General features: G+C 32.7%; 1 protein-coding gene across 1 annotated transcript; it reads left to right on the forward strand.

The window, feature by feature from the left end:
- Positions 594–1,419, forward strand: LOC104791507 (transcription repressor OFP6-like). The gene has a single exon (XM_010517416.2). The coding sequence runs from the start codon at positions 697–699 to the stop codon at positions 1,186–1,188; it is 492 nt and encodes a 163-aa protein (XP_010515718.1). The 5' UTR covers positions 594–696; the 3' UTR covers positions 1,189–1,419.

A 13,122-nucleotide genomic window follows, 5' to 3' on the forward strand; every position in this document is an offset into this window, starting at 1 on the left:
CTCCCTAGCTTATTCGAGCCAATTACTGTAGTTGGCTATTCAATCCCATGCATCATGAATTCATGATGCTCCATTATCATGTGTATAGTTTCGAGTCAAATCAATGAAATTGTTAATCTCACCCAAACTATTTTTTGGAGCTTATAAATTCTGAATGAGAGGATTTGTCCGACAACAATCGATCCCAACATCAACCAACAACTTTGACATTGAAGTTTGTGCTATACATATGATGTCCCAAACTATATAATTAGGAAATCTTATACATTCAAATTCAGGTTGTCAAAAACTCAATATATTGTGTAACAAATAAGTTTATCATTCATTCAAAAAAAAAAAAATCAGTATATGCAATAAAATGTTCTATGTCAAAGCAAGAAATTAATAAATCAAACTAATGCTCTATATTTTTTGTGTAAGTTGACAACCAGAAATCAAAATAACGAACTATATTTTCTAATACACATTAATTAATTATGATGGTGATGTTTAAGAGTTTATTTAGTGTAAATACTATTAACCTTTTTCATGACCACATGCACATTTATACAACATATCCACTCTCTATATTTGTGACAAAAAAAAAAAATCCACTCTATATATATATAAAATCTATCTCTCCCTCCTTATATCTTTCTATATCTTCTCTCTCTCTTCCATAGTCTTTAGCGCAGAAACAGAGTCAGAGTCAGAGCAATGGCGGCAAAAAGCAAGAAGAAAAAGATCCTGAAGACTGTCTCCGTTGTCGACATAAGCTGCGGCAACTGTATAAAACCAACCTTGTCCTCTTTTCTCAACCTTTTCTCCAAAAAGCCCAAACCTCCCAGCTCCTCTAGCTACCGTCACTACCACTCCTCCTCCATACCATCCGCCACACCCTCCTCCACGCCTCTGTCCACCGCTGCCGTTGCCGTCGAGAAATATTCCGACGATCCTTACCTTGATTTCCGGCAGTCTATGCTTCAAATGATACTAGAGAACCATATTTATACAAAAGACGAACTCAGAGAGCTTCTTCAGTGTTTCCTCAGCATCAACTCGCACTATCATCACGGCATCATCGTTCGTGCCTTCTCGGAGATATGGGAAGACGTTTCCTCCGCCGCCGCTTCCGCCGTCCAAGCGTCCTCTCTCGTCACCCGTCACGTGTCACGTGCCTCACGTGATGACTATAATAACTATTACTAGGCTAATTAATAAAAATGAATAGCTATCTATCTATCTATCTTATGTATTTATGTTTGCTAGGGAAGTAACGTAAACGTGATCGTAATAACTCTTTTTAATTAAGATCATGTCACGTCATCAGTGTATTGACACGCGGGAAAACGTGTAATATGGTGATTAAGCTCTTACTTTATCCTTAGCTTTTGGGCATGTTCGTCTAATACTAATGTTATCCAACTTTGTATCTGTGTAGTGTGGACAGTGGACTTAGTTATTGTAATCTTCAAATATTGCAATTAACTAATAAGTTTGTCTCTGTTACATGTTTATATGTTTTGTTGCGTAGTTTATAATCAGCCAAAACCGAATTGGGATAAATGTTTTAAAGGTTTTAGTCACTCGTGACTCTCTCGGATAGTGTGTTCCAAAATACACGTTAAATTATATTTATTTATTAGAAAAGTACAATGTCTGCAAACTTTCTGATCCTTAGTTAATTTTCTGCAAATATACGATATTTTTGTACACAAGGGGAAAATAGATCTGACGACGCATAGAAACATGATCAACGTTGTTTTTTTTTCTGAATGAATGTAAAATTCTATTCAACAAAAAAACGTTTGTACAATGAATGCTTTATCGTTTGGAAATAATAATCAAATAAGATTGAAATATCCTATACTTGGTCATAACTTATGTAAAAGTGGAAGATCGAGCATAAGCTCTCGTGGAGAACCAGAATTGCAGGCCTTTATCGTAGCGATGATTGTGTAACCCCAAAATTGAGCTGAGGCGATTGCATACAGTTTTGTCAAGGAGTTTTATAAGTCGAGCTTGCGGGGAAGGGGCTTCGCCATGTCGCCTAGCATTTCTCTCGCGCCACAAATGGTAAATAGTTGCTTGGAAAACATACTTGAGGACGAAACATGGAAGGGGTGATAGAGCTGGGGAGGTAAGCAGTGGGAGCAGAGAGCTCCAGTCCGTTGAGTAGTGAGTCGATAGCAGAGACTGTGTGAGGTCTTTCCAAATAGCTGCAGAGTAAGGACAAGAGAAAAATAGGTGATCCCTTGTCTCTTCCGCTCCTGAACAGAGGACACATGTTACTTGTTGTCCCGAGGACCAGTGTTTGATGCGATCTCCAGTGTCTAACCGGTTGTGAATCGCGAGCCAGAGTATAAACGAATACTTGGGGGTGGAATAGGAGTACCATACCCCTTTGTACCAGTCGACCCTTGCGTGTGTACTGCGAACATTATGTCAAGTGTGCCGAGAGGAGAAGGTCTTGGAGAACCGGTCACCTTGAGATCGCCATAACGGGATATCAGCAAAATTTGGTTGTCGAGCGGAGTGGCGACAAATGGCCTGAAGGGAGTTTTCAATGTCATTTAAGACAGCAAGCCGATGGTGTCGAGGCCTATGTGTTCTCATGGCCTCCTGGACTGTTGCCTCTTGCATAATCCCCAAGTCTATGGTCCCTTTCAATCCCACTATATCAAATAAACGTCCCATTGGTGACCAGACATTATACCAAAAGGATGTTGAAGCCCCGTTATTAACCTCCACCTTATACAGAGTTTTTGCCACATCCCGGTATTTGAGTAGTTTCTTCCACATCCAGGATCCAACAATAGAGCCATTATTAACCAACCAAAAGGATTCCTTTGGTATGAGATATGTCCAAATCCATTTCACCCAGAGAGTGTCTTGTTCCGAGAGAATCCGCCAAACTAACTTCAAACAACTGACCTTATTAGCATCTACTAGGGATTTCAGACCCAAACCTCCTTCTTGCTTCGGTTTGTAAATATCTATCCAAGCTATCCTTGCCTTCTTGGGGTTAAGATCCGGTCCAGACCACAAGAAAGCTGCACACATTTTCTCGATTTCCCGGAGGCACCCTGCGGATAAGCGATAGGTAGATAACCAAAAATTTGTGACACTCATAAGAACAGAGGAGATGAGAGTGAGCCGACCAGCATAGGACAAAGATCGAGCAGCCCAGGAGCTAATTTTCCGTCGAATTTTATCCAAGAGTAGAACATAGTCAGTGGCAGAAGAGATCAACGTTGTTACCGTAGGAAATAGTAGACGATATGAAAGATAGGAGGAGACTTGTAGCCTTGTAGGTTCAGTACACTAAATTTTATTCGAACAGTATACGATTTCACTGAAGCACGTACAAGAAATATAGTAGTGCATTATAATTTTGTCGACATGTAACTGTATAAACAAGAAATTTTTGACAAAATAAAAAACAATAAAGTACAGGAATTGATGTCTAGAAAAACAAGAAAGGAGATATTTAATTTATCAGGAAACAAAATTATAGCCGGTTCAAATACGGGTAATAAATATACACCAAAGATTACGATTCTTGTTTTGAAATAAAATGAATTAGTGTACGGTGACAATAATAGCTTGTCCAAGTACGAAATTATTTAAATGGCAGAGCTCTTGAGTGTGGAGTGGACAATGAAGCACGTAGAAAACTTGTGGCTTTGGGCGATAAAATGCATGGCTCTAGAGAACACATATTTAAGATTCGCAATAATTAGAAAGAGAAGTATAATAATACTGATAATTGATAATCATTACGTTACTACACGGGTATTTATCAACTTCAACTATTTTTTTCGCACACACATGTGCACACGGATGTTATATATGATGCTAACATCCGACTTGTTATCAATTTTTGTAATCATGAATTTTTGTCAAGTTGCCCGCTAAGTTCCAATGAACATTTTTATGACATCAAGTGTGAAGTTTTGTCAATGTAAATTGTCAAAAAGAACCAACAATTTTCCCCCAAAATTCACCTCTGTCTAGTGTCTAGTGAGTTTTTTACTCCCATCACTACGTAAGCTAGCTAAACAGTAAAAAAAATGTAATCGTTAAGATCAAGAAGACGAAAGATGTTGGTACAAAATGGTTTTCTCGACTCTGTTCACACTCGATTAGTTTCGGTTTTGAGTCCTTATAAATATATTCGTTATGGCGTCTAAAGATTTTATCCTTTTTTTTTCTCGTAAGCATCATTCTCAATTTCTCGTAAGCATCAAACCAGATCATAGCTATTTCCTTTTCTTTCTTTTTTTTTGGTTTTGTTATAGTTGATTTAAACTTTGAGTGTACGTACTGCAAATGGGTTCTATTGGAGTGAACCCCTGTCACGGTTACCTTACATTATTATATTTTTCAATATCGACCTCTTTATGTATCTGGACAATTAATAAAGATAAAACCCTATACAGAAGGGTATACGCCTCATTTGCTTTCTCTCTTCTTTAATATCGCTTTTAAGAGTTTGTCCAAATTCACAACCTTTTTTACTTTGCCAATACTTTCTAAATTAAAATATACCAAAATCAATGTAAGTATGAACTTCTCGTCTTAAAAATTGTAAAAAACAAAAGAAGTAGGAAGTGATTGAGCTAACAGTCTAACACAATAGACTGTTCTGTATCACATATAGTTTTACTGATGAGCAAAGTTTATTTCATAAAGTTTATTTTTGATAGTTTCAGTTTTTTAAACAGTTTAAGAACTTTAAAAGGACATTGATTCAATAATAGGTAGGGACTGTTTCATTTTGTAGGGTTTGGGATCTTGGAATGCTAGTTTCCGGGGTTTGAATGTTTCAACACTTTCGGATATATCTGAAAAAATCTTAGAAAAGTTTCAACGTTAAAATAATATCAGCCAAATTAACTCTGGACGGCGATATGTCGTCGCTACCAATTAAATGGAAAATGTCAATGTGTTGCAGATTTGTTTCCGAGACTTCATGTCTTTAAACTTTTAAATTTGTACGATTATGATTCACACGCATCAATGTCAAAATCCAATCCTTTAGGTAGACTGGAGCTCCATTAATTACATTAATTAGTCTCTCTAAGTTAAGTTAGAAATTTCTAAAACTTGTGGAAATATTATATCATGGACAACCGGTGCCGGATATATATTATGTGGTGCACTGTGCACATATTATTTTTTTTTGTATAAGATTGTGATTAATACTACTATATGTTACTCACTAGAAAGTTACCCACGTGATGCATAGGTTATAAAATCAAATATTTGGTATGTAAAATAAAATTTTCATGATATATAAAATGTACATGATATTATTTATATATGCCTTGAAAAGAATTTAAATATATACATTTATAAGTTTATAATTATAAAGTGTGCAAGTTAAAAGGACAATTTTCACAAATTACATAAAAATAATTTTTTGTTTTAAATTTAGCACATCATTTTAAAAATTCTAAAAATACTAAAACTGCATCATACTTTTAATCGTATACTCTAAATACTAAATCATATCTCTTCAAAATTATACCCTAAATGTAAAATAGAAATTCAAACAAAAAATATATAGATAACCATTGGATGTGGTGTAAGCTTTTTTTGGCATAATGACGGATGTAGCAATGGTTACAGGAATATAGACATGAGGTATGATTGGTAACTCAAACAATACCAGTGCGATATAAAAGTAGTCTTGTTTTTGTACAAGTTAATCTACGTGTTAATTTATACCACTTTTAACGATTGACATATATCTATGATAAAAGTATTGAGATTACAATATGTACACATATATATATATATATATATAAAATATTTTCAATAGGTCTCTGTAATGTTTTCCGTATAATGCGAAAGGATGTTGTAAAATTTGGGAAGTGATTTCAAAGAGGCATAAAGAAGTACGTGATTTTTTTACCATGTATATATGGATTTTTTTACCATGTATATATGCATTACACGGTAAAATTAGGCAAAGTAAAATATTTTTTGTAATGGGGATAAAAACTTTTTAAAACGAAAAAGAAAGCAAATTTACGAAACGTAAACTTAAAAATATATTGTAGTTGAAGTTCAGAGGACTTAAGAGAAAAATCTAAGGGACTTACAACTATAATATTATGAGTGAATGTTCAAAGCCAAAGAGATTGTGCTTTAGCATTGGGCTCATCTTTATCACCGAAGACTTCCAACTATAGTTTGAAAAAAAAAAATAATACATTACAAAACAATGCAAAAACTTTAAATCATGACTATCATAAAACATAATCTTTTGAAAGAGGCTAATAGATATTGACAAGACTCTTATACCAAAAAACTAAAGTATGTGACTTCTTAAAATAGTCATCGATATATTAATCTGTTAATCATCATACTACAAGACATCATTATATTTTTAAAAACTTCATAAGAAAAAAATAAAATAAAGTACCATGAAAAATGATGGGAAAAGAAAGACATATAGTGCATGATCGTTTTCTTCGTTATTAGTCATGTGAGCATTAGATCTTATATAATACACTAAACATTTTATGAAGTTTGTAAGAAATTCCATTGACACATTATTCTGAGTAACTACATTCATGACAATAAATACAGTTATAAAGCATAATAATTGTAATTAATTCTATCATACATTATTGCAGCATGAATAGTTTGAACAAAAGAAAACGTCCACATATAATGTCTTAAAGGTTATTGATTGAGCAAAGTAAATGTAACCTAAAGAAACTGAACAAATAAAATGTCTCAAATTAAAAAATGTGTATAGACAATTTAGTTTTAGATTAGCAATAATGTGTATTTTATTTCATTAAAATTGAAAAATAATGACACATGTTAATAAAATAGAGTGGTGCCAAATGACAATTTCTCAGAACTCTACTTTACTATAGTTTAATATATAGTATATATTGACATGTGAAACCGATAAAAATAGTTAATTAATAAAGTTACGGTTGTGATAAAAAAATTAGTGTAGATTTTATAAATCGTAAAAACAAAATAGAATAAATATATTCTTGTAAAGTAGATTACTTTTTCTTTAACAAAAGTAAACTATTAAGATTTTTATGAAATAATACTAAATAAAAAAACTGAAAATAATTAAAGATTTGGTAAACAAAGAGTAAAGAAATTTAAAGGAAAATTAGTGAATAATTTACAAATTGTATAAATTAAAATAGATATATTCTTGTAAGATGGATTACTTTTTTTTTACCAAAGTAAACTATATAGAGTATTGCTATGAAATAATACTAAATAATACAAACCGAAAATAATTAAAAATTTTGTAGAAGATAAAAGAAATGAACACTTTTCTAAATAAATAAATTTATATTTAAAAAATCAAAATTAAAACTAATGTAAAGTACATATGTCACAAAAATAGAACGCTAAATGTCGCATCCATAAGCAAAGTTAGAAAAAACCTTGTCATCAAACTTAAAATTAATGTAAAGTACACATGTCGTAAAAATAGAACGTCAAATGTCACATCCATAGGCAAAGTTAGAAAAAACCTTGTGATGAATATAAGATTCATGTTCTTAAATAGTTCAAAATTACGAACATCATTATATTTCAAATATGAGAAAAATAGCAATGACATGAACACCTGATGCGACTATATACATTTATGATCACGAATACAAACTTCATACGTATCAATGGTGAACTGTACATAATCAATGACTAGCTATAAAAATATAACCCAACTACCGAAAACAATATAGTCATCAATATATTCAAGTAAATCTTTAGATTAGATTTTACAGATAACAAAGAGAAACTAGTCATTAATTACGAGGTCATAAATTGTGACTGTTACCTGTTGAGAGCTAGATAGTAACTTAAATTTAATAAAAGTAAATGTAGTCATAATGTCTTCGTCCCCAAAGAAGACTCAACATGGATATAACAAAAAGAAGCTTAATACAATGGACTAATTTGGTTTGATGCTTATAGATAACCCAAATTGGATATTGGTAGTCTCCCATACAGATCAATCGACTGCCTAAAACAAAAGAAGCTTATTACTTGGTCTCAAATTTATTTTGTATTTACTTGGACTAATTTAATGAAGCTTACAGCTCATAGCTATTTGGCTAATTTGGTTTTTATTTTGCCAAGAATTTCTCAAAAGAAACCCAAATCAATGCAAGTATATGACCACTTCAAATTCCTTAAAGATGAAATAAAACATAAAAGATAAGAAATGTTTGGGCTAAAAATAGATATATATGGTTCTGTATTCCATACAATTTTACTGTTGAACACAGAAATATATTTTACTGACTTAATTACAGTACTTCTGAATTGAACGCCGAGTGAATACCAATACGTAGGGACTGTTTGATTTTGCAGGGTTGGGATCATGTAATGCTAGTTTCCAACTTAAATTATTGAGCACTTTAGGATTTATGACTCTGAATAATCTTTAAAAGTTTGGACATTGCAAATTTCAAACCATGATATATAGATTTCAAAACGTGTAAAAAACTAACGATATGTTGTATAGGCTTCTAGCTATCATCAATTTAATGAGAGTGTTTGTTCTTCTTAAATTATGTGTGTTATTTTACTTTTGTAGACTTAACTTTTTAGGCGCTTACATGTCGACTTAAAGTTTGGAACATAATTATCCACATCGATATCTAAATCCAGTTTAGTCCCTAAGAATCTAAGATGATACTAGAGTTTTGATATGAACAATGCTGGCTACCTCTCCCCAAGTTATCAATTTATAGAATCTACCTTTACCTTAATTAGTTCATGTTCTTATCAGTTCCAAAATTTTGATCATTATTATTTCAAAGCTCAACAATAATAATAGCAATGATATCAATACCTAATGCTACTAGTTTTGTAAATTCGACACACACAACTATAATTAAAGTCTTATCCCAAACATATAAATTTTTTTTTAACGCATATTCGATAATTCACAAAAAGTTAAGTATTATCCCAAACCAAAAAAAAAAAAAAAAGCAAAATAGTTTGACTTTCATATTTCTTACTTTATACATGTATTTACTTTTTAGTGTTATTAAAAGGAACAAAGTTTAGTATAAAGTGTTTATATACGTATGTAACTTGTGGGCAAGACTTTGGAATTTACAAAAGCAATGGAATTATCTTTCCGTACAGCGGCCGTGAAAGGGCTGAGGAAGAAGAAGGTGTGGTTGAAGGCAAACGAAGCCATGGTCACCAAGCCCGGTTCCAAATCCTGCGGGTTTGAGGGCATGCCGATTGGTCACTCATTTTAGTGTCTTAAACTTTTAATAAGATTAAAAATAATATTAATTTAAGTTTAGATTCTTAATCCATTGTTTTTATTTTTTCTCCTCCCATTAGTCATCTTTAAACATGGGTGTCTTAAATAAATTTTATTAAAATTGTGTTTTAAATGTTGGTATATAATGTATACAATATTAAGAAAATAAAACTAAAAACTGTAGTTATAGTATAATACATTTAATTAAAAAAACAAATATATTATATTATTAAAACTTTAAAACATATATTACAATGAAAAAAAAAACAAACTAAAAGAATGGGAGAAAAGATGTGAAACTTAAAAGAAAATATGTGAGCTAGCAAGAGAGATTGGGGAGAAAAGATGTGAAACTTAAAAGAAAGAAGTAGGCTGCATTGAGAGTTTTTACAAAATATACAAGCTGAGTATCAACACTATATATACACATCACAGAGAAAAAGAGCATCATATATGGTCTAATACAACTCAAACCTACTTGTGAATGGAACGAAAAGAGAATTCAGCGGTTTGAAACCTTACCGAGTTATAGAAAGGCCAAGTCTCGATGGTTTGCAACTTTAGTGTATCCATATTGATAGATTGGTAGTTGGCTATTGATCTTAACAACCTTGGTTTCTGTTACATTGTCGAAGAGAGGAAATGTCACAACAATGTCAATAAGCCAACAAAAATAACATATACACAACAACAACACAAGTTTCAAAGATTACAAGTTCTAACCTTGGCTTGCAAACGCAAAGCAGAGGTTGTATAAATGAGCTCCCATTTCCCATGATTAAATCAGACTTCAGAGGCTCCTTTGTTGGGTTTACTGCTTCCACCTTACGTGCTAACTATGACGATTCAAAAAAAGAAAAAGAATCACTCATTAGGTCTCAGTCACATTCTCTAGACCTTAAATGTACCAAAACTATTCTGAAGACGGCACGCTAATGGTTTCTGCTTCTCGGCCCGACCCTTTTTTGTCAGAAACACAGGAGGAAAGCTGAAAACAGCTTGGATTCTGAATCTTTTTCCGATCACCTTTTTGAATACTTTGCTCCCTGCAGAAAAAAAAAAAACAGAACACACAAGTGTTTGATGTGAGTTGATTAAGTTTGGATGAACCGCATACATTTTAGTCAAGTCTTGTCCGTTCGAAGAACATGATCATTTACCTCTGCACCAGCAGGGAGCAAACAGATTGAACGCAAGAGCCAACTGTTGTCCTGCAACATCAAATCAAAATGCATTAGATCCTCTAAAGTTTCTTTCTCTCTGTATCATTTAAAAAAAAGAGAGAGACGATTGCATCAAAGAATTCTTTTTACCTCTGCACCAGCAAGGAACACACGGATTCATAAACAAGACACAATACAATACAACAAGAAGAACAAAAAAGAAGCATCGTCTCAACTCTCAAGTCTAAACATTGCAGCACTTCAATTCATAAACAAGACACAACAATAACAAACAATACACAAATAAGACAAAACAATTTAACTATGTTCTTCCCACTCTTCGTATTGGCAAACGGATTGAACGCAGTACCGTTCTTCTTCCTCGTCCGTTTAGGTTTCGATCTCCTTAGAAAAACCCATTTGAATCACTCTGTTATTGTTCCCACAATGACTATTCGTGGATCAACACCAATTTTGGATCATCATGGTTCTTGCCTCCTGACTGACGCAGAATTAAAATAAAAACTGAGCTAAGATAACAAAAACTTATATGATATCACAGAGAACCGGCACAATATAGTGGCTTTAGAATAATGAACAACACAGATCAAAACCCGATTCGCACAAAAGTAACAAAAACAGACCCAAATTGTGCAGCAACTAAACAGATATCATAAATATCCAGATTCAATAGTTTTATACAACCATTGATAAAATAAGACGGAAGCTAAATCCAAACCCATCTACAGCCTTAACAAGCACAAGCAGAAAGAGAAATCAAACATATCTCTCTATCCTTGCTACTCAATCAAACAAACAAACAAACAAACCTGCCTCCTCTTTCGACTACTTCCTCCCTCCAAGATGTGCTACTGCTCCTTCTCTCCCATATCTCTCTATCCTTGCTACTCCTCTCACGGTCGATCTCTTAATCTCTCGATCCTTCTCTAACCTTATCCTTCCTTCTCTCCTTATCTCTGCTGCTCCTATGCCACTACTTCTCCGACTCTATCCCTCTTACCACCGTTCTCTTCGCCGTCTTCTCCTCCGAAATCAATCGATTAATACCCAGAATTGAAGAGATTAGTTTTAACTGGAAACTGATGGGTTGTGAATCGACTTATGAAAAATTGATTCTTCTCTCTGTTTGTTTCGAATTAGATAGAGAACCAAATGCAGAAAAAGTAAAAAAACCATATACAATTGTGACACGTAGCGGGTCTCTCAGTGTCTTATTTTCTCCTCGTAGAGACACAGTTCTCTGTAATTAAACGACTAAAACTTTATTTTTATTACTTTTTATTATTTCTATTATAGTAAAAGATAAGTATAACTTCGCTTTGAATCGAAAATGCCCCTACGCTAGAACAAGATTAAATATGACTTAACAATTATTTGGGTCGGATCAAAATTAAAAAATTAATCCGAAATACATCAGTCAGATAATTAGAGCCTTATTACTCGGTTTTGAATGGATTTTGGATATTGGGTATTGGGTATTAACAATATTAAATGACCCAATAAGTGACCTAATATTAATAGGTATTTGATATCTCTCAACCGAAAATAAAAACTTCCCCAAATTTAGCTCCTTATCACGCTAAAACAGCCTGCTTCTTTATACACCTACTACATTTCCTAAACAGTATATAAAATATTACCTTGATCATTATCATACCTCACCAAACTTCCGCGCGAATCACTAAAACCATTTAGGAAAATCAATTATGAACAAATATTATACATACCAAATATACATACCCAATTGCAGTTCAAATACTATTTAATTACTATCCTAAACTAACAAATCTCATATATTCATAATTAAAAGAGAATTTCCGTAGAATATATCCTAAAACTAACCTAATTAGTGACCGATCTACGTCTTCATCAGTCATCTAGGTTGACTTCATCATACCTTTTACAATTTCTTTGCTTTGTTCTTTCAATACTCTTTAGAAATGGCGGTCATGGCTATTGTTCAATCAAGCCATACAAGACTGGCTGGAGGATTCAAGTCACAATTGTTCATTCTTGGCCACAATATATCATTTTCTCTGGTGAGACCATTGAAATGGTCTTAGGTGATGTGGTGGTAGGTTTATCAATCGTGTTATTCATTTTACAGTAGATATTACAATGAAGATTTGTTACTCACTATGAATATGTGAACTTATATTGTTTAGGGTACTCTTATTCATCTTATGTGTTTTTTTTTTCCAACAATTCATCTTATATGTGTTTAGAGATCGAAGATCCGCTGCTTTTGGCTTGGTTTGATCTAAACAAGTATTCATCTGAAGCCAGAGAACTAACGTTTGAGGACATACTATAGTAATTTACATGGAATCCAAAGACAAATGCTTCGAACGACGGAAGAGAACAAACATGAATAAAAGAATATCTTATATGCCAAGTAAGTTTGATGGTCATTTATCTTTGAAATTTCTTTTCCCTTTTCTAAAAGGACCAAAATGTGATGAAGATTTAAGGACTTTTGAAGCGTATTTGGTAGAGAATTACTAGATGAATGAATTATTTTTATGTTTGAAGACTTATAAAATATTTATGTATTTTTCAAAATATCTATGCTTTCTTGCTGTAGTATTTTTATTTGTTATATTTAAAAAAATTATTGAGATTAATTTTCATGGACATATCAAATAATTATTTTTTTATATATAAATCAAATAACAAAAAATA

The sequence above is a fragment of the Camelina sativa genome, chromosome 6, assembly GCF_000633955.1.
Source record: "Camelina sativa cultivar DH55 chromosome 6, Cs, whole genome shotgun sequence".
NCBI lineage: Eukaryota > Viridiplantae > Streptophyta > Magnoliopsida > Brassicales > Brassicaceae > Camelina > Camelina sativa.